Below are 23,308 nucleotides of genomic sequence, written 5' to 3'. Positions count from 1 at the left end.
TCTCTCTTGTTGTGTATGTCTCTCCCTCTTGTCTTGTATGTCTCTCTCTCTTGTCTTGTATGTCTATCCCTCTTGTCTTGTATGTCTCTCTCTCTTGTCTTGTATGTCTCTCCTTCTTATCTTGTATGTCTATCCCTCTTGTCTTATATGTCTCTCCTTCTTATCTTGTATGTCTATCCCTCTTGTCTTATATGTCTCTCCTTCTTATCTTGTATGTCTATCCCTCTTGTCTTGTATGTCTCTCCTTCTTATCTTGTATGTCTATCCCTCTTGTCTTGTATGTCTCTCCCTCTTGTCTTGTATGTCTATCCCTCTTGTCTTGTATGTCTCTCCTTCTTATCTTGTATGTCTATCCCTCTTGTCTTATATGTCTCTCCTTCTAATCTTGTATGTCTATCCCTCTTGTCTTGTATGTCTCTCCTTCTTATCTTGTATGTCTATCCCTCTTGTCTTGTATGTCTCTCTCTCTTGTCTTGTATGTCTCTCCATCTTGTCTTGTATGTCTCTCCCTCTTGTCTTGTATGTCTCTACCTCTTATCTTGTATGTCTCTCCCTCTTATCTTGTATGTCTATCCCTCTTGTCTTGTATGTCTCTCCCTCTTGTCTTGTATGTCTCTCTCTCTTGTCTTGTATGTCTCTCTCTCTTGTCTTGTATGTCTCTCTCTCTTGTCTTGTATGTCTCTCCCTCTTGTCTTGTATGTCTCTCTCTCTTGTCTTGCATGTCTCTCCCTCTTGTCTTGTATGTCTATCCCTCTTGTCTTGTATGTCTCTCTCTCTTGTCTTGTATATATCTCCCTCTTAGCAGAGAGGAGGAGAGGTCGTGCTGCTGCAGTAAACTTGCGCAAAGGAGCAAGGGTGAAAGGATCAGACCAACACCAGGAGAGGGGTGTGTGGAGCCAACCAAGGTGCGGAGGACAACCGCAAAAGACTCAGTCAAAAAGAAAAAGGAAGGCTGCTGAGCAACAGGTAAAAAAGAATTTATTCCATTAAAAATTGAAAATAGAAAAAAGACACAAGAAGTCAGGTGAGGGTATTAGCCATCTAACATGTTTCGCGCAGACAATGCATCTATGAGTAAGCGCTTGTCTGCGTGAAACATGTTAGATGGCTTATACCCTCACCTGACTTGTGTCTTTTTTCTATTTTCAATTTTTAATGGAATAAATTCTTTTTTACTTGTTGCTCAGCAGCCTTCCTTTTTCTTTTTGACTATATCTCCCTCTTATCTTGTATGTCTCTCCCTCTTGACTTGTATGTCTCTCCCTCTTGTATTGTATGTCTCTCCCTCTTGTCTTGTATATCTTTCATCCACTTATTTTGTATGTCTTTCCCACTTGCTCTGCATGTCTCTATTCCACTTGGATTATATACCTGTACTACTTGTCATGTATGTCTCTTTCCAACATATACTGTAAATGTCTCTCCCACTTGTCCCTCAACTGCCTTTTATCTTGTATTTTTCTCTCACACTTACTCTGTATGTCTCGCCCTCTTTTCCTGCATGTCTCTATGTCACTTGCCCTACTAATTACCTCTTCCACTTACCCTGAAGTTGTCTCTTCCACTTGCTCCTCATGAATTTCTTCTACTTGGTTTTTATATTTTTTTCCTACTTATATTTTTTGCCCCACCTGTCTCTCTTTCCCTTGTCTTGTATTACTATCTCCCACTTGTATATCTCTCACACACATACCTTGTATGTATATCTCCCCTTGTCAAGTCTCTCTTCAAACAGTCTATCCAATCTTTCCTTTATGCTCCTTCTGTCTTTCTCTGACCTTGAAGGCTGTTCTCTCTAGGCTTAATTTTAATATTCCTCAAAGTATCTGAAGGATTGGTATTTCTATTGCAGCTTTAGTTAATACTCCCAATAAACTTACCTTTCTACCCAGTTTTTATAACTGGGAATGTCCTTGGCATAAAGTAACTTGTTGGACGGTGAGTCTTTGCCTAGGCGATGCTCTGAAGTTGAACATGAGTCCATGAATGTCTGTGCAACTACAGATAGACATGCGTCCGTAATGCTGTTCTTGTGAATGTCAAAGACAAATTGAGGGTTCTTGATCACATTTACCCAGAACCTCAAAGGCAAGCTGTCAACAGAATGCAATATATATATATATAATTAGCATTGTACAGGGGCCAGCACACAAAGCATGATTGATAATAATGGCATTTTAGACTTGGAGCATTATCCACAAACATAGTATTCTAGATGTATACACTGAGTGAGATTAGAAAAAAAGTAAAGGATAATATAGCTTGAAGGAGGGACAAAGGTGATTTAGTGGGTTTATTGTGTAAATTAACTTCCTGACAAAGGACCTAGTATTCGGTACATGGACCTTACACCTTTCATTCTCAAGTCTATTGGCTTTAGTTTAAGATGATTTGTGAATGTCAGTGGTTGTGTATACTATGGATCTCGAAAAGTCAGTGAAACATTACATTAAGCAGATTTTATTTCATTTATTTATTTTTTTATCGCCAGTTCTTAGTCCCATAGATAAAGTTAACTTGTTTTTACCAAGTGGATCAGAAAAGGTAATTCTGTTTATGTTGAAGAGCTCAATGTTTCCATCTACAGTGATTTAGCTTGTGTATTTAGATGCATTTTCAGACAGAAATAAACTCTATTTTGTGCTGTATATGGGCTAAAGGTAAAAAAATAACTTGATTTAATTAACAGTATTTGATATTATGATTTGTGTTGCTAAGAATGCTAATCATTAGCTAGTTAATATGTCTATTGTTATATTGGCCATCAGTAAAATATCATTTTTTTACTGTGCAAACTGAGCTATTAAGGTACCAGATTATATGAACATTAGGAATAACATTTGAATTTGTTACTAGCAACTATCTTGTTTTGACAAATTATCTACATTAATAAATGTTGTTCTTTGTTTTTTTTTTTATTAATTTACAGTTTGAGGAGTTAAAATCCAAAATGATCTGCTGAAAAGTAGTTTTGACAATAATTTTTGTGTATATAAGGTAATAAAATGTTTTGTTTTGTTTTACAAACAAAAACTTAGCTGAGAAACTTGTAAATTATAGTGTCCCAGGGTTTGTGACAGGAGTGGATAAGGTTCTACTCTTGTATTATTATTTAGACTTTTTACAAAATCTTCATTATAAGAAATTATTTTAAGAGTGTTTTTCACTTTCTAACAATGACTCTCTGTAACATTGTTCAGTCCTGGATTGTGATCAACTGATCCCACATTCTTGTTTGCCTAAACTCACAGGACCTCTGGAGAGTGCACGTGTGGTCAAGTTAAACCTGCCCCATCTGATTCATTCAGGATGACTGACAGCTGCCTGTACACAGCAATGGAGACCTTAACTATTAATATCAATTCACAGCTTGTGTGTTAAGCAATGTTATACCATTTTTTAATCATTATAAAAACAAGTCCTCCTGAAACTTTATTGCAACCATACTCATTCTGATGTCTGCATTTAAAGGGACAGTCTAGTCCAAAATAAACTTTAATTATTCAGATAGAGAATGCAATTTTAAACAATTTTCCAATTTACTTTTATCACCAATTTTGCTTTGTTCTCTTGGTATTCTTAGTTGAAAGCTAAACCTATTAGGTTCATATGCTAATTTCTAAGCCCTTGAAGGTCGCCTCTTCTCTCAGGGCATTTTGACAGTTTTTCACCACTAGAGGATGTTAGTTCATGTGTGTCATATAGATAACACTGTGCTCACGCATGTGGAGTTCCAGGGAGCCAGCTCTGATTGGCTAAAATGGATGTCAAAAGAACTGAAATAAGGGGGCAGTTTGCAGAGGCTTAGATACAAGGTAATCACAGAGGTAAAAAGTGTATTTTTATAACAGTGTTGGTTATGCAAAACTAGGGAATGGGTAATAAAGGAATGATATATCTTTTTAAACAATAACATTCTGATGTAGACTGTCCCTTTAATCATAATTTAACACAATAAATTGAGTTTAACTAAATGAACTTAAAGTGATAGTAAATCCTAGGGTTTGTTAAACGCTAGGATTTACAATTGGAACAAATAAAGGGGAAATTCAGTCATGAAGTATAAAATATTTCATGCTGAAAGTGCTATTATTTGTTGGAAGCATTTGCCGCCTGAGTTGCTCAGGCAGCCCACGGCGTGACGTTTCCACCTCTTAGCCAATAGCTCCAACTGGTGCTAAGCCGGATAGCCCACACGGCTATTGGCTAAGAGGTGGAAACGTGCGGCGAATGCTTCAGACAAATAAAGGAACTTTCAGCATGAAGTATTTTGTACTTTTAAACAAAAAGGGTTTGGCCACTTGAAACAGGCAAAATCAAAACTATTGAAAAAAGCAGAGGGAATGTTTTCTAATAAATTGGAATACTGCTCTTGGATTGTCCCCTTTAATGGTGTTTGGGGTGTGATTGCACCGCAAATTAATTTAAAAACATATTACTTCATACTGGGATTCTAGAATCTGGAATAAGAAGTTTTGCAGTGATAACAAATCTAAAAAAACATTCTCACAACAACAGTAATAATTTAGATGTGGCCCATAGTAAATTCAGATATTCAATTGACATCTTAGTTAATGGATAATGCAGTAATTAAAATGTGTGTTCAATTACACTTTGAACTATCGTACAGCAGCATGAACCCAAAGACCCCGAATTTGCATTTTAATAATCTAAACGAGACTAAGATAGATTTTTTTTCACAATGCACAACAAACATATCATAATCGTAAAAGAACATTGGGTCTGTGAAAGTCTTCCTGTCCCCAGTGACACCGAGCTGTATCAGTACACAGCCGTGACACATGCACACCCAGGGCACCAATAAGTGGCTGACTAATGAAGCATTTCCATATTATTAACATTATCTGCACTTTTAATCTCAAGCTGATTGCAGACACTCAGGCTAAATGAGCAGGAGGTTTATTTAAAAAGGGTTGGAAGGAGGAGGAGGGGAGGAAATGAAGGAATGATCTCCTTGTAATCAGATTAAATTAACTTTCAGTCATTTCTTATAGACCTCATCATCACTGCTCCGGCTGAGCTGACTTCACTAAAGCTTTTATCAGAGAATATAAACTGTCATCTCACATCAACTCTGAAGTTTTAGGCCTGAACTCACATTCCCAACAGCCAAAGGAAAGACATCAGGTTTCATACATCATATAATACACATATTAAAGGGACATAAAAGTCTTTTTTTTCCCTTGTACTGCAGAGGTTTTTTTTTATTTTATTGAGGACACAAATGTAAATAGACAGATAAGTCTAAAGAACAATGTACATTTCAGATATTCATATCAAACCTGTAATACAGATTAAAGGGATACTAAACCAAAATTTTAAGCAACATTCTAATTTACTCCTATTATCATTTTGTATTCGTTCTCTTGGTATCTTTATTTGAGAAAGCAGGAATGTAAACTTTTGAGCTGGCCCATTTTTGGTTTAGAGCCCTGGATAGCGCTTGGTGATTGGTGGCTACATTAAGCCACCAATCAGCAAGCTCTACCCAGTGCTGAACCAAAGAGGGGCTGGCTCGTAAATTTACATTCCTGCTTTTTAAAATAAAGATATCAAGAGAACGAAGAAAACTTGATAATAGGAGTAAATTAGAAATTTGCTTAAAATTGCTGCCCTATCTGAATTCCGAAAGAAAATTTTTGGGTTCAGTATCCCTTTAATTTTGCGAAGTGTGAAAAGAAAACATAGCTAGATAGTGCTAATCAAAATCTTTAACTGGAGAATATATACACAGCTTAAAGTGAAAGTAATTCCTAGCGTTTTACAAACTCTAGGATTTACTTTTAAAACAAATAAAGGGCACTTTCATTCATGAAGTATAAGATACTTCATGTAGAAAGCTCCTTTATTTGATTCAATCGATCGCCGCTCTTAGCTCCTACAGCAGCCCACGGCTAAAAAAAAAATTGGCTAAGAGGTGACGTTTTCACCTCTTAGCCAATAGCCGTGCTGTAAAGCTGGCTTGGCACCCATGGGAGCCGGATTTACAGCACGGCTATTGGCTAAGAGGTGAAAACGTCACCTCTTAGCCAAAAGATTTTTTAGCCGTGGGCTGCTGTAGGAGCTAAGAGCGGCGATCGATTGAATCAAATAAAGGAGCTTTCTACATGAAGTATCTTATACTGTACTTCATGAATGAAAGTGCCCTTTATTTGTTTCAATAGTAAATCCTAGCATTTGTAAAATGCTAGGAATTACTTTCACTTTAATACTTAAAGTGGATTTATTCAAATATCTGTGGCTCCAAAAGGTCTATTTGTGCCTAGGTTGCTAAGAAAGTTATTAAGTGATAGCTGCAATGATATTATATCACCATGTGGCGAGTCTTATAAATGTATGAAATTAAGTGTTAAAAGTAGAAGTTTATATGTGCACTAGAGGCTGGGTTATTTAGGTAATGAGGTTCATCAGGGGACTGAATATGAAAATGTATCAAGCACTGCGATAAAATATGTAAATAATAGTATTGCTCTCCACCATAAATCACAGCCCCGGCCGCTGGCTGTGAGGCATAGCTGGAGCATATATATTTATTTATAACATGTAAATAAGCTTAAGGTGAGCTTAAGCGTAAGGTCTCTCAGTCTGGTTCAGTAGGCATCACAATCATAGGAAAGACTGCTGACCTGACAGTTGTGCAGAAAACCATCATTGACAACCTCCATAAGGAGGGAAAGCCTCAAAAGGTAATTGCAAAAGAAGTTGGATGTTCAAAAAGTGCTGTATCAAAGCACATTAATAGAAAGTTATGTGGAAGGGAAAAGTGTGGAAGAAAAAGGTGCACAAGCAGCAGGGATGACCGCAGCCTGGAGAGGATTGTCAGGAAAAGGCCATTCAAAAGTGTTGGGGACCTTCACAAGGAGTGGACAGAGGCTGGAGTCAGTGCATCAAGAGCCACCACACACAGACGGATCCTGGACATGGGCTTCAAATGTCATATTCCTCTTGTCAAGCCACTCCTGAACAACAAACAACGTCAGAAGCGTCTTACCTGGGCTAAAGAAAAACAGACCTGGTCTGTTGCTCAGTGGTCCAAAGTCCTCTTTTCTGATGAGAGCAAATTTTCCATCTCATTTGGAAACCAAGGACCCAGAGTATGGAGGAAGAATGGAGAGACACACACTGCAAGGTGGGTAGTTTCCACAGTCTGTGTTGATTTGGGGAGCTATGTCATCTGCTGGTGTTGGTCCACTGTGCTTCATTAAGTCCAAGGTCAACAAAGCCGTCTACCAGGAGATTTTGGAGCACTTCATGCTTCCTTCCGCAGACAATCTTTATGGGGATGCTGACTTCATTTTCCAGCAGGACTTACCTACACACAATGCCAAAAGCACCAAAACCTGGTTCAATGACCGTGGGATTACTGTGCTTGATTAGCCAGTAAACTCACCTGACCTGAACCCCATAGAGAATCTATGGGGCATTGCCAAGAGAAAGATGAGAGACATGAGACCGAACAATGCAGAAGAGCTGAAGGCCGCTATTGAAGCATCCTGGTCTTCCATAACACCTCAGCAGTGCTACAGGCTGATAGCTTCCATGCCACGTCGCATTGAGGCAGTAATTGCTGCAAAAGGGGCCCAAACAAGTACTGAGTACATACAGTATGCATGCTTATACTTTTCAGAGGTCTGATATTGTTCTATGTACAATCCTTGTTTTATTGATTGCATGTAATATTCTAATTTTCTGAGATTGTGGATTTGTGGTTTTCATGGGCTGTTAGTTATATTGTAGCTAGCTTAGGTATTATTTCACAGGTACGTATTTAGATTTAAATACTGTTAAAGTTAGGGGGTGTTAGGGTTACGTTAGGGTTAGGTTTAGGGTTACATTAGGGTTAGGTTTAGGGGTTAATAGTTTAATTTAGGTTGTTGCGATATGTGGGGGGTTGGCTGTTAGGGTTTAATAGGTTTATTTAGTGGTAGTGATGTGAGAGGCCAGAGGTTTAGGGGTTAATAACTTTATTTAGTTGCGGCGATGTCGGGGAGTGGCGGAGTAGGGGTTAATAACTTTAGTATAGTGGCGGTGATATCGGAGGCGGCAGATTAGGGGTTAATAACATTATGTAGGTGCCGGCGATGTTGGGGGCGGCAGAGTAGAGGTGTTTAGACTCAGGGTTTATGTTAGGGTGTTAGGTTTAAACTTAACTTTTCTTTTCCCCATAGACTTCAATGGGGCGGCGTTACAGAGCTTTTCTTTCCGTGATCGCGGGTGTTAGACTTTCTTCAGACACCTTCTCCCCATTGATGACTATGGGGAAAGTGTGCATGAGCACGTCAAAACAGCGCATGTTCTGTGTGCAGTATGGAGCTTAAAAACCCCATATCACAAGCACAAGCCGGGTTTTGAAAAACTTCTAATGGCTGCGCTATAGGGGGTTAAATAACGCAACTTTTCTTGCATTCGTTAATTTCCCTATAGCGCGCATAGCTCTGAATCTAGGTGATTGTAATCAGAAGACATTTCTGTTGTGTTATAGAATAACATATCAGCCAAGTCTTAAAACAAATTAACATCTTTCTTACTGCATTTATTTTTCAATAGCCAAACTCCGCCCACCATTTGCATCATTTTAAGGATCCAATTAAGAATTTAGTCCACAGACAAAAAGGCTAGCCCCTGTTAGTATAAAATGTGTTGTTCTGCAGTTGTATTATTAAGGGATAAGTATGTAGCAGAGCTAGCCTTGAAAAATCAGCAGGTGCATTTCAAGTTCTGAGAATTAGGAATTGCTCAATTGTCAGAGCTAAATTACATGAAAAGGGTGCAAAATAAATAAAAACAATATGATTTTTATCTTATAGTTTATGTAAAAATCTCAAGGCGTTTACTCTTCCTTTAAATTAGAATGAGACCATCACCCAAGAGATTTTTGCAACAGGATTTCATGGGTGGTGAGAGCTTAGCATAACCAGATTTCCACCCATGATATCCCAGACATGAAACTGGTCGGTGCAGCAAGACACCATCTTGTGACATTTGCCCCATAGCCTATAGTTTTATCTCTCTGATGTTCTTTAATGCCACTCACCAGTTGCTCTTCCAAGTGTGCCGCACGTGGGGATCATGAATACTGTGCTTATCTGCCTGCTCATCCAAGAAATCAAACATGTACTTTATGGCGAGAGGCAGTGCGCTACCGCGGTGCGCCGTGCTGAATATGGTCTCAAAGAGGTCATCCACAAACTTCTGTAATGTGCCCTGTTACAAAGAGAAATGAAACAAATCTTACATCAATTAATATAGTTACAGGAAGAGTCAATTTTGTAAAGTAATGTCATCACCTGTAAGGGACACTGTAGACAAATTATTCTATCGTGCATATTAAACGGCAGCAATAAAATATGTTTAAAATATATGCTTTAAAGGGATACTGAACCCAATTTTTTTCTTTCATGATTCAGATATAGTATGCAATTTTAAACAAGTCGACCCATCTTTGGTCCAGCACCTGGGTAACGCTTGCTGATTGGTGGGTAAATGTAGCGCTACCCAAGGTGCTGAACCAAAAATGTAAGCTTACATTCCTGCTTTTTCAAAGAAAGATACCAAGAGAACGAAGAAAACTTAATAACAGGAGTAATACAAAAAGTTGCTTAAAATTGCATGCGCTATCGGAATCACAAAAAAAAAATTGGGTTCAGTGTCCCTTTAAGTAAAAATAGCTACGTAAAAAAAAAAAAAAGAAATAGGTAAATCTGACAATAGAAGTTAATGAGAAATATCACACTGGCACTCATATGGGCAGACCTCACGGAATCAAATACAACATTTAATGTAAATTTCAATTTTGCAGCAAATTTTTAAATGCCTATTTATGTGATTCAGACATGAAACACAATTTTTTTATTTCATGATTTAGAAAGAGCATGAAATTTTAAACAACTTTCATATTTAGATAGGCTCAGTAGCTGCTGATTGGTTGCTGCACATAGATGCCTTGTGTGATTGGCTCACCATGTGCATTGCTATTTCTTCAACACAGGATAACTAGAGAATGAAGCAAATTCGATAATAGAAGTAAATTGGAATGTTGTTTAAAATTGTATTCTCTATCTGAATCCTGAAATATTTTTTTGGGGTTTAGTGTTCGTTTAACCCCTTAACGACCGAGAACATGCCAGGAACGTCCTACAAAAAACACCCTTAACGACCAAGGACGCTACTGGCACGTCCTCTGGTCTTTCAAGTGGTGGAAGCGATCCTGACCGCTTCCAGCCGCTTTTATGGTATTGCAGTGATGCCTCAATATTGAGGCATCCTGCAATACCAGAGAGCCACTCTGTGGCCCTCTCTGCACCGGCAGCGATGGTGCCAATCGGATATTCATTGGTGGGTGGGAGCATTGGCGATGGGCGGCCCATCACTACCCGTGCGGGGGAACTTTTGTGGGGCGCATGTGCGCGTGTGTGCGCGCGCGCGCAGCAACTACTGCCACCAATGAAAAAGTATAAGAAGGAGGGAGAGGGAGGGGGGGGGGGTACAAATCGGAGGATATGGGAGGGGGAGAGGGAGGGGGGTTTTGAGGAGGGGGCTGCTACACTACGGATAAATTATATTAATTTAAAAAATGGCGGGGACAATTGTGGGGTGGGGGAGGGAAGAGAGCTGTTTGGGAGCGATCAGGGGGTGGGATGTGTCAGGTGGGAGGATGATCTCTACACTAAAGCTAAAATGAACCCTGCAAACTCCCTACAAGCTACCTAATTAACCCCTTCACTGCTGGGCATAATACAAGTGTGGTGCGCAGCTGCATTTAGAGGCCTTCTAATTGCCAAAAGCAACACCAAAGCCATATATGTCTGCTATTTCTGAACAAAGGGGATCCCATAGAAGCATTTACAACCATTTGTGTCATCATTGCACAAGCTGTTTGTAAATAATTTCAGTGAGAAACCTAAAGTTTGTGAAAAAGTTTGTGAAAAAGTTTGTGAAAATTTTTTTTTATTTGATCGCATTTGGCGGTGATGGTGGTGGTATGAAATATACCAAAATGGGCCTAGATCAATACTTTGGGATGTCTTCTAAAAAAAATATATATACATGTCAAGGGATATTCAGGGATTCTTGAAAGATATCAGTGTTCCAATGTAACTAGCGCTAATTTTGAAAACAAAAATGGTTTGGAAATACCAAAGTGCTACTTGTATTTATTGCCCTATAACTTACAAAAAAGCAAAGAACATGTAAATATTGGGTATTTCTAAACTCAGGACAAAATTTAGAAACTATTTAGCATATGAGTTTTTTTGGTGGTTGTAGATGTGTAACAGATTTTGGTGGTTGTAGATGTGTAACAGATTTTTTTCATCATATTTTATATATTTTGTTATAGTAAATTATAAGATATGATGAAAATAATGGTATCTTTAGAAAGTCCATTTAATGGCGAGAAAAACGGTATATAATATGGGTACAGTAAAAGAGTATATAATATGTGTGGGTACAGTAAATGAGTAAGAGGAAAATTACAGCTAAACACAAATACCGCAGAAATGAAAAAATAGCCTTGGTCCCAGACGGTCAACAAATGGAAAAGTGCTCTGGTCACAAAGGGGTTAAAGGAACAGTGTAGTCAAAATTAAACTTTACTAATTCAGATAGGGCATGTAATTATAATTTACCATTTTCTTTTATCATCAAATTTGCTTTGTTCTCTTGGTATTTTGTGTTGAAAGCTAAACCTAGGCTGGCTCATATGCTAATTTCTAAAACTCTTGAAGGACACCTCTTATCTCAGTGCATTTTGTCAGTTTATCTCAGCTAGCCAGAGCTAGTTCTTGTGTGCCATACAGATAACATTTTGCTCACTTCTGTAGAGTCATTTATGAGGCAACACTGATTGGCTAAAATGCAACTGTTAAAATAACTATGATAAGGTGCAGTCTGCAGAGCTTAGTTACAAGGTAATCACAGAGGTAAAAAGTATATTAATATAACCGAGTTGGTGATGCAAAACTGGACAATGGCTAATAAAGGGATTAGCTGTATTTTTAAACAAATATTTTCAAGTAGCCTGTCCCTTTAAGTTCTAATGGCACAAGAAACTGTTAGTGCACGTGTCTCCTAGCAACCAAGTTAAAAGGAAATCTACTCCTTTGACTTTCTGTAGAGACCACAGCCCCCTTGTTTGGCTGTGATAGGAAGCAATGTACTTTTCACAAATTATGTTAAATAAAATAAAAGTTAAAATCCTTTAAAAATGATGAATACATAGTGCAATGATCTTTATTAAGTATAACCCATTGCTTAATACTTTCTTATTACAACAATTATAGACTGTTTTATTTCTCTTAAAAAACATATAAAATACTTCTGCAACTTTTTGAAGTAAAAGAAACACTGTATATTATGTTTTGTTGTGTGCACAAATGTGTGTGTGTTTCTGTATCACTATTGAAGAAAAAATTTGTTTTCTACTTTGTTTAAGTTGAGTATTTTTTAAATTTATATTTTTATACGTGTACAAACAATTTATTATATGAAGTTGAACAGCTGTTCAAAGAAAGGACTCTATAATATCCATTCACAGAGAGGTAAATAAAGTTATATACTAAACAAAAAAATGGCAATCAATCTGTTTTATGGAGATGAAAATTAATTTTTACGGCAGAGAAGGAATGAATTTAATCAGTTAGATTTTGACAACACCTGCTTGCCTGACGCAAGGCATAGGAATATGAATATTTTAGCTGGTAAGCACCTGCAGTTTGAAATTTCCTTATGCATAGTATTCAGCATTAGATGGGCATTTTAATAAATTATTTGTATACCTGGTTTGTATCGTTATTCAAATGCTGTGCAACATAGCACACAGTAAAAAAAAAAAAAATCACAGTACTTATCTCAGCCTCAACCACTCTAGATCTCTCTTTTTAAGAAAAGGAGCAATTTTATGAGAGGTAAGTGCTGTATTTTAAGGCACATAGCAGTGTAAAAATATCTTCTAATGTGTAAGGGCATTTTATAACTGAGTATTTAACACCTTCAAAGTTACAGTATAGTCATCTCCATAGCAAGTAATGCACTAATAGCAGCTAGCTCAACATATCTTGTGAACCAATGATAACAGGCATATGTATGTAGCCACAAGTAATTGCTTCACTAGCTAGGTATACTTTTAAATAAAGGATACTAAGAGAACAAAGTGAACTGGGTAATAGACGTAAACTGATAGCCTCTTGAAACTGCAAGCCTTGTCTGAGTCACGAAAATGTTATTTTGGGTTTTATGTCACTTTAACAAGCTCAAAATGTGTGTTTTTTAAATACTTGATTTTTTATTTTTTTAAAAATTGGTTTTGATTTTCTTAAAAGAGGCACTGGGCAATGCTCAGCGTGCATTCTCCTCTATCTCAGATGCAAGTGTGTGAAATTAAATGGTTTCTATATTTAAAGCTAACGTTAAGTCACCAGAGTATCTGCTATGGGAGCAGTTACTATTCAGCTCTTCTTTAAACCACCGCATGTTAAAAAAAAACAGCAGCAAATCAACATCATTAGTGCTGAGTTCAAGCTTTGCTTTGCTGTTATTTAGTGGTTCCTTGTAATAAGCAGGAAATAAAGTGACTGCACATACCAGATGGCTTGTTAGGCACTGTACAACCATCCAGGTTACTATTACTCTTTCTCTAACGCCACCATAGGAAGAAATAATTGTTGCTAATATCTAGCAATCTCATTGTATTGAAGCATATACTGTACAGATGCTTTTATTATTTTAATACTTGCTAGTTTATTCCCCTCTAGTTTCATAATAATGAGCTCAACAATGCTGTACACAATACTTAAAGGGACATTGTAGTCAATTATTGTTAGGTGTCAAAAAGCACTTTTCAAAAAACATGTATATATATATATATATATATATATATATATATATATATATATATATATATATATATATATATATATATATATATATATATATATATATATATATATATATATATATATATATATATATATATATATATACATACACACATAGTATGAGGTGGAGAAATATCACTATAGTTTACCAGTCAGGGGAAAGTTGTTAGTCCACTCAATTTTAAAAATAGGAAAAAGTCTAATATTATAATTATATATGAAAATATTTTTTTAAACATGTTTAAATAGTGTTCTTCCACATAGATGATGCCATTTTTAGTACAATGTCCCTTTAATAGTATAAGCAAATATAAATGTAGAGCAGAGTTGGGACCAGCTTTTTGTCTGCCAGCCACTAGTTAAGATGCTACAGTAAAATAGCAGCTTCCTAACTTGTCTGCCACCTCAGGGGTATTAAAGTTAACTCCTCCAACAAATCTTTGTTCTGGGTGATTGACAGGCCCTTCTCTCGTGCAATAGGTCATGTGGGAGAAGGGATTTTCACTGCGGGCAGTGGATGAGCAGAAAATGTGGGCTGACAAGTTCCCTAGCTGGCAACCTTGTCCACTCAAAAAAATATAAACAGGGCTTTTATAAGTAAAAGTTTTCACTTGCCTATACAGTTCACTATGTACAGTTAAAAGATGCAATTTCTATTGAATGTTATAGATTTAGGGAGTTACTTTTAGGAATAATATAAGCATGAGAAAGATATAAGCCGGCATTAAAGGGACACTGAACCCAATTTTTTTCTTTTCTGATTCAGATAGAGCATGCAATTTTAAGCAACTTTCTAATTTACTCCTATTATCAATTTTTAGTTATTCTCTTGCTATCTTTATTTGAAAAGCAAGAAAGTTTAGAAGCCGGCCCATTTTTGGTTCACAACCTGGGTTGTCCTTGATGATTGGACATCACCAATAAACAAGTGCTGTCCAGTGTTCTGAACCAAACATTGTCTGGCTCCTTAGCTTAGATGCCTTCTTTTTCAAATAAAGAAAGCAAGAGAACGAAGAAAAATTGATAATAGGAGTAAATTAGAAAGTTGCTTAATCTGAATTATGAAAGAAAAAAATGTGGGTTTAGTGTCCCTTTAACATGACAGTTTACCGAAATGGAAATTGTTTGTCATATTTAAAGCATGGAATTGTTCTGAAGTGAAATAAATATTATTTTAAGAGACGTTTTTCTACTAGACTGATTTATCTTCAGTGGTGCTTTATCAGCATATGATAAATTAATCTCATAGGTAACATAATACAAAGTGTTATGTATCTTGCTGGAACCAAAGACATGATTTCTGAATATGCCTCAGTAAATCTCCTAGATATAAAATATCATTTTTTTTATCTCATGGGGCCACTTGGTTTTTTACATAGTGCTACTGATTTTATTTTAAAAATCTCATTTCTACTAATGCAATGCGGTATCTAGTGAAAACCAACTAGCAGATTAATAATATGTTTTTATATAGAACAGATTTTTGGATCAAATAAATATTATGTTTACAATATTACTTATTTTCCAGAGAACATTTTCCAGAGAACAAGTAATATTTTGCTGTATTTCTATTTTGTGCACTGATACCCTGTTGACTTTATTTCATTTTGTAATATATTCCCAGTATACCATTCAATTTAAAAACCCCAAATTCTGAAAAAAACAAACAACAAAATAAACACAAGACAAACAAACAAAAACAAAACTGTTGGATGGTGTTTGTGCATTCTAAAATTGTAGAGCTGCCATTTTTTATATATTATACAAAACAACTGAATTATTTTTCATAGTTTGGTTTTGTGAATTTATATAATGTGCTGTCCCTGGACATAGTTTGTATACTAACTTTCTGCAGCATACGCATATATCCAGTGAGGGCCGTGCACCTGTATTCAAACAACATGCCTGCTCAGAGAGGTGGCAATGGGGTGTATAGCTTCTGAAGACGTAAGTTGTGTCATACTGCCACTGCTTACTTTCAGAAATACAGTAATAACTTTTACTAGAAGTATTTTTGCTATTGGAAGTATAAAGCAAAAATGCTTCTATTTAAAATTAAAATGTACTCACGTACATTTCATTGTTTACTTAAATTAATATTCCAAAAGATGTGGGAGCAGTTATGATATTAAAGCATTTTTATATATGCACACTATACATCTGTAACTAAGCACTGTACATAACTGTTTTAAAACACATTAAAAAGAATTTGCAGGTTTTATTTCTATTTAACAGTTCTCCACAGCCTTCTAAAAAAACAATCACTTTGTAGTATGTTGTAAGATCAAGCATCATTATTTGGTATGTAGTATCCCTTTTAGGTGATTAAAACATGAACACAATTTCTAATTGTAAATCATAGGAAAAGAAGGTAAACAATATATTTAAAATTACAAGTTTTGCACTAAACCCGGTGAATAAATAATGCAAAGAATTTTGCGGTACCGCATTTTCCACAGCGCTGCCATTACAAGTTACAAAAAAAACTTCTTGTGTTGTGCGTTATAGTGCGATAAGCTCCATACCGCACAAAAGTCAAGTCCTGACTAGTCGTGCTCGTGTACGTTTTCCCCCATAGACATCAATGGAGAAAAAGTGTTAGAAAAAAAGCTAACACCTGCAATTGCGGAATGGCAATCACTATAACGCAATCCCCATTGATGTCTATGGGGACAAGAAGTTTATGTAAAGCCTAACACCCTAACATAAACCCCTAGTCTAAATACAATGCGAAAACACACGCGCTTCCGTACTCATTTGGAAACAATGATCACCCATTAGCTGCATGCACAGTGGTTCACAGCATCGCCTATCAGCGCATGAGCAGGTAGAGACTGCAGCAAGAACGCGCAATTGAAAGACACAGGGACTGCTGAAGGCGGAAATAGGTCTCTAAGCGGTAGGGATTTTTAGATATAAATTTTATTAGAAAATATTTAAGTAATGTAAAAAAAAAAACTTAGCGACTAGATTAGGGTCATATGGAGACATGCTAGGTTGTATTGCTTAATCTCAAACTTTCCCTTCACTTAAAACTATATATATAAACCAAATATAACTGTTATAAAAACATAAAATACACCAAAAAAAAACAAAATTACTAAATAAAAAAATCCTAATACTACGGAAAAAAAAACTAACATTACAAAAAAAAAACAAAGTCTAAAATTACGAAAAATAAAAAAAATCTAAGATTTCAAAAAATAATAAACAAAATTATCCAAAATAAAAAAATTAAAGGGACACTGAACCCAAATTTTTTCTTTTGTGATTCAGCTAGATTTTGCAAATTTAAGTAACTTTCTAATTTACTCCTATTATCAATTTTTATTCGTTCTCTTGCTATCTTTATTTGAAATGCAAAAATGTAAGTTTAGATGCCGGTCCATTTTTGGTGAACAACCTGGGTTGTTCTTGCTGATTGGTGGATAAATTCACCCACCAATAAACAAGTGCTGTCCATGGTCTGAACCAAAAATTGGCTGGCTCCTTAGTTTAGATGCCTTCTTTTTCAAATAAAGATAGCAAGAAAATGAAGAAAAATTGATAATAGGAGTACATTAGAAAGTTGCTTAAAATTGCTGTTCTATCTGAAACACAAAAGAAAAAATTTGGGTTCAGTGTCCCTTTAAACCTAATCTAATACCCCTATAAAAAAACACCCCAAAATAAAAAAAAAACATTAATCTAACAAAATACTACCAATAGCCCTTAAAAGGGCCTTTTGTACGGCAATGCCCTGAAGCAATCAGCTATTTTTTGCAAAACAATTACAAAGTCTCTCCTAACAATACAACCCCCAAAATAAAAAAAACCTAAATAAAATACACCTAAGTTACCCATTGTCCCTATAGGGCATTGCCCTTAAAAGGGCAATCAGCTCTTTTGCTGCCCATTAAAAAAATAAAAAAAACCCTAATCTAAAAAAAAAAAACACCACAAAAAACAAACAAAAAACTTAACCTGAAAAAATGTACTTACCGTTCCTGAAGTCCAGACATCCATCTTCTTCCAGGCGGAGCAAAGACCGAAGGCAACACTGCCAGACATAGAGGCCCATTTATCAAGCTCCGTATGGAGCTTGTGGGCCACGTGTTTCTGGCGAGTCTTCATACTCGTCGAAACAGCCGCTGCTCTATAACCATGTTCGCCTGCTCTGAGCAGGTGGACAGGAATCGCCACAATTCAACCTGATCGAGTACGATCGTGTTGATTGACACCTCCCTGCTGGCGGCCCATTGGCCACGAGTCTGCAGGGGGTGGCGTTGCAGCAGCAGCTCTTGTGAGCTGCTGGTGCAATGCTGAATACAGAGAGTGTATTGCTCTCCACATTCAGTGAGGTCTTGCGGACCTGATCCGCACTGTCGGATCAGGTCTGCAAAAAAACGTTGTTAATTAGGCCTCATTGGCTGTAATGCTCAAGCCATGTGTCCGCACTAAATTTGCCCTTTCTGATGCCACCACAAGCTACCCATTGCAATGAACAACCTGGAGTGCCAACAGAGGCGTGCACTCTGTGTGCCTCATGCAATAAATTCTCTGATTGGCTGTATTGCCCCAGCCTTAGGAATACAAAAATAAATAAGTTAAATTGGGGGCCAGAAATAATGAAAGCAAAAAATGCAATTTTCTAAAATGACATACATTTCATAAATCAAAAAAAGTCCAATAAAAAAAAAGTTCAATGTATTTCTATTATCAAATGAACCTCTTTTGTTACAGGCATATTATTTATTCATGTTTTTAATGCTTTATGGTTTAGCGCTGCGGAATCTTTTGGCGCTCTACAAATAACCGATAATAATAATAATAACTACCCGTCACGCGCAAAAAGCTTACTTCTAGCAGAATTAGCGCGCGAGCAGGAGCAATAAATATTGCTCATATATTAAATCACTTGAAAGTGATGCAGCATAACTATAAATAGCTGACATGAAAACATCACCTGAAGATCTCTATGTAAAAAGGGAGGACATTTTATCGCACATTTTCTTCAGCTCACCAGAATAAGTGCTCTGTGAACAGTTAATGCTGCTGCAAGTTGAAAACAAAAAACAAACAAACACAATAGCCAATCGGCATCAGCAGTGCTGAGGTCTTACATTGCGCTGCTGTGTTCTCATGAGATTTCAGAGTAAACTTCCTTAAACTGAATAGGAAAATAACAGATGCACACTCCCTTGCAAGTCCTGGGACTAAAGTCCCTTTACAGTGAGGTGTGAACACTTAGGAAATTTTGAGGTAAATATCTTTGTTTTTAAAATAGAGATGTTCAGATTTTATAGTCAGCTTTTTACAGCTATTCTGCATCACTTTCAAGTGCTTCAACATTTGGGAATCATGTCCTTTTAATATGATGAATAGAAAGGTTCAACTTCACAGCATAATGTTAACAGTTTATTTATCATGCCCCATATAATGTTTTCTGCTTTCACCAGTGATGAAGGTTTAAGAAGCAATGTACTACAGTTAACAAGGAACTGGATAATATATGGTCTCTGACACGTATACAGCATTAGACTGGTATCAGGAGAGATACAAATTAAATTAACAACAGCAGACAAGAAATTTTAAGGTGTATGACTAGGACATATGAAGACTATAGAGACTGAAGCCAAAAAGTCAATGACTTGGGCAGGTAATTGATAAATTAATAATTTATTTATAGCAAAAATGAGGCATTTGGAAATGATCCACTGCTTGTCATCAACATTTATAGCTCAATAATCTTACTACTAAAAAGTGATCATTTGTAGACCGCAATTGATCTGGCAATTAGTTTAGGTTTTGTAATCTACCAGAGAGCAGAGAAATGCAGTTCTTACAAAAAGCATGAGCTAGTACACGGTCTGTATTCACGTTTGCCAGCTGAGTTACAAATTAGAACTTATGTAAAACTGCAGCAGCAGTTTAAAATTTTTTTTTTAAAAAAATGAATATTTGCACTAAAGAAATTTCTTGTTTTTTTACATATATTCATTAAAGAATATTTTTGTCAACTGACACGTGTATCACATTATGTGATGAACAAATACAGTACAATGTGCCCTGTATTTCATATTCACTCAGAAATGTCTGGGAGATGTGGAAGTAAAAATGCACTGATTTTAACTATATCAATATAGACAAACATGCAATGCAATTTTAAGCAACTTTCTAATTTACTCTTATTATGATTTTTTTTGTTCCCTTGGTATCTTTATTTAAAAAGCAGGAATGTAAGCTTAGAAGCCGGCCCATCTTTGGCTCAGCACCTGGGTAGCGCTTGCTATCCAGGGTGCTGAACCGAAAATGGGTCAGCTCGTAAACTTTACATTCCTACTTTTTCAAATAAAGATACCAAGAAAATGAAGAAAAAATGATAACAGGAGTAAATTAGAAAGTTGCTTAAAATTGCTGCTCTATTTGAATCATGAAGGACAAAAATTTGGGTTCAGTGTCCCTTTAAAGAGAGTTGGTGACATCTCCCTGTGCAGTAATTGTACAACATACTCTGACAATCTCCCTAAACTGAAACCCAACTTAAATCCACTTCAGAAAAAACTACTTTAGACTCAATTAAACCCACTAGAACTGCCGCTGTGTGGAATTAATATTAGTCATTTTACCATTATAATCATTGTATTATTTTTTGCAGAAAGGAAAATCAAGAACTGCAAAAGCTTAGAAAGTTATTTTTTTTCTATCTCCTTTATCTTTATTTTGTAGTTTGAAGTTGCTGTGTTTGCCTAATGAAAACTACCTAGAATAAAAAAATATGAATACTGCAGTATGCTCTGTTTTCTGAAATAGCAGGTTTGCCTATTGAAGATTTCACCCATAATTTAAAATTTTAATACTGCTGCCATGAGTGCACACAGAACAAAATAACACTAGCAAATCTTAGCAAAAAAGAGTTCAGGAGAGCTTCCAACGGTAAACAAAGTAAAAATGACACTTGATTGGGTTTGGGGTATTAGACCAAGAACTGATATGTTTCCTGTTGTTTTTAATCAAACCCAATAAAGTGTCATTTTTACTTTGTTTACCGTTGGAGGCTCTCCTGGACTCTTTTTTGCTATTTATCATAGCGGATTTCAGGGATCCGCTTTACCTCTTTGATCCTCAGCCTGTTAGTGTGCACTATTTACTCCACAGCCTATGACGTCAGGACCTGGAGGAGTATTGAATGCGGATTGGTGCTCAGCCGGTCACATGGTACGGAACAACAGTTACAAGGGACGAGCAGAAGTTAGGAGCTGTGTGTCTCCAAGCCGCTTTTCTGATCTGTCCTATTGATTGAGACTAAGGGGCTGATTTATCAAGCTCCGTATGGAAACAGAAGTTATGAAGCAGCGGTCTAAAGACTGCTGCTCTATAACTTGTCCACCTCATCTGAGGCCATGGACAGAAATTAACCCGATCGAATACGATTTGGTTGATTGACACCCCCTGCTAGTGGCCGATTGGCCGCGAATCTCCAGGGGGTGGCATTGCACCAGCAGTTTACAAGAACTGCTGTTGTAATGATAAATGCAGACAGCGTATGCTTTTTGCTACATCGTGTCATGTCCGCTCGCACTATGATAAATATACCCCATAATCTTTATGTGGGTGAGTGAAACAACCTGTTAGGTATTACCCTTTGCCGCAGCATTAGCAGATTAGTGCCTGATCTGGGAGCTATCACGCTGAGACCACTTTGAGCTAGCCGGTAGTACTTGCCATGGAACTTCATCTAGCTTTCCCTTTTACATGTGTAATCTGGCAGTTTGTGATTTGGGGATTGTGAACAATATGCTGAATTGAACATCAATGTGTTAACTAGTCTCACCCACTCGTTGGTTTAAATGTCTCTCTGCTTAATCTGTTTGTGGACTGCCATTTTCTCTTTAAGGCTCATACTTTCCACACTACATTATTCATCATTTGTACTAGCAAATCTTCTCTTATTGCAGGTTCAGCCCATTTAAATAGACATTTTCATAAGAGTAATGGGTTGTGTTTTCAATGCAAAAAAACAACACTTTCAAATACAAAACTAAATACTAAACATTCTGCAGCTGGTACAAAAAGTAGCACATGAAGGTGAAACAGAATTTACAGTACAGTGTCCATTTAAGATATTTAAAGTCTATAACATAAAACAATAGATATAATTACGCAGGGAGAGTGGCTATACCTTGGTAGCTAGCAATCTTGTTAAGTAGATCTCTGAGACCATCTTGCTCCCTCTGTCTCCTTCTTTTTGATCACCGTGTTCATGGTTCTTAACTAAGTGCCAAACTTTTACCCCGCTCTCAAGGTCAGGCGTTATCATTGGCGTTCGCGATCGTAGGCTGTCTGGGCTTCCAGTATACCGGATCATATTTTCTGAAACAGACATCAGCACTTAGTTATTTTCTAACACAAATGCAACACACACACACACACACACACATTAAAGCAGTAGTTAAACATAAGCAAACACAAGGGTGTCTGCCTTTGTTTAATAACACCCGAATATGTGCAAACATACATTTATTTTAGAATGCTTACCAGAACTATCATACCGTGTATTATTGTATTATAGCAGAAATCTTTATAAAGACATTAACATATTTTAATAGGTGTAACATTACTATGTGAAATGTTCTGGTTAATAAAGATTCAGGTGTGTATTACTGATACTACACCATGATATAGAATAATTATTTTCTGCTTTATCGAACCATCCACTCTTTATATAAACAAAAAAATGGGGAAGAAAAAAGGAATGCGTTTGTGCATTACTCCGATATCACAAAATGTAACTTTTAATATTAATATAAAACACTATTAATATGAGGGACTAAAAACATTATACCCATTCTACTGGTAGGGAAAACAAATTGCTAAAAACAAGCTACAAGTCTCCAAAAAAAAAGGGAAAAGGTACTGATGAGGATAAGGAAGAAAGATAGGCTGCTCCAAATATCCCCTTAAGTTCCTGACCGATAAATGTAACTTCTGTTCTGCGTCAGGTGAAAGAGCGGTGACAGAAAAGGTAGGAATAAAGGAATAGCAGACAATTGATAAAGGTCACGTAGACTGAAACGCGTTTGCCTGCTATTTATTATTCTTTATTCCTACCATTTCTGTTACAGCTCTTTCCCCCTTCCCTGACAACAAAATCACATTCCCCCTAGGACTTCAATGCAGCCTAAAAAATTTAAAGAAACACCCACAAGTTGCACAAACATGATCATGGTTATTTAAAAACACAACATAAGAAGATAATATTGCATATTTCATAATCCAATGTTGTGCACATAGCAGAAAATATATTTATTTTTAAAGATATTAAAATATATATCTAATGGATTTTATATATATATATATATATATATATATATATATATATATATATATATATATATATATATATATATATATATATATATATATATATATAT

General features: G+C 36.3%; 1 protein-coding gene across 1 annotated transcript in view; it reads right to left on the bottom strand.

Moving 5' to 3' along the window:
- Positions 1-23,308, bottom strand: part of PLXNA4 (plexin A4) — a 1,088,215-nt gene that overhangs the window by 23,430 nt on the left and 1,041,477 nt on the right. Inside the window, exons 28-30 of the mRNA XM_053716394.1 lie at positions 22,057-22,247; positions 9,056-9,225; positions 1,881-2,093 (exon numbers count right to left, since the gene is read on the bottom strand). Coding sequence (XP_053572369.1) covers positions 1,881-2,093; positions 9,056-9,225; positions 22,057-22,247 — 574 coding nt within the window. The remainder of the gene's footprint in view (positions 1-1,880; positions 2,094-9,055; positions 9,226-22,056; positions 22,248-23,308) is intronic.

The sequence above is a fragment of the Bombina bombina genome, chromosome 6 (assembly GCF_027579735.1).
Source record: "Bombina bombina isolate aBomBom1 chromosome 6, aBomBom1.pri, whole genome shotgun sequence".
Classification (NCBI taxonomy): Eukaryota; Metazoa; Chordata; class Amphibia; order Anura; family Bombinatoridae; genus Bombina; species Bombina bombina.
This window is presented reverse-complemented; position numbering and strand designations above follow the sequence as displayed.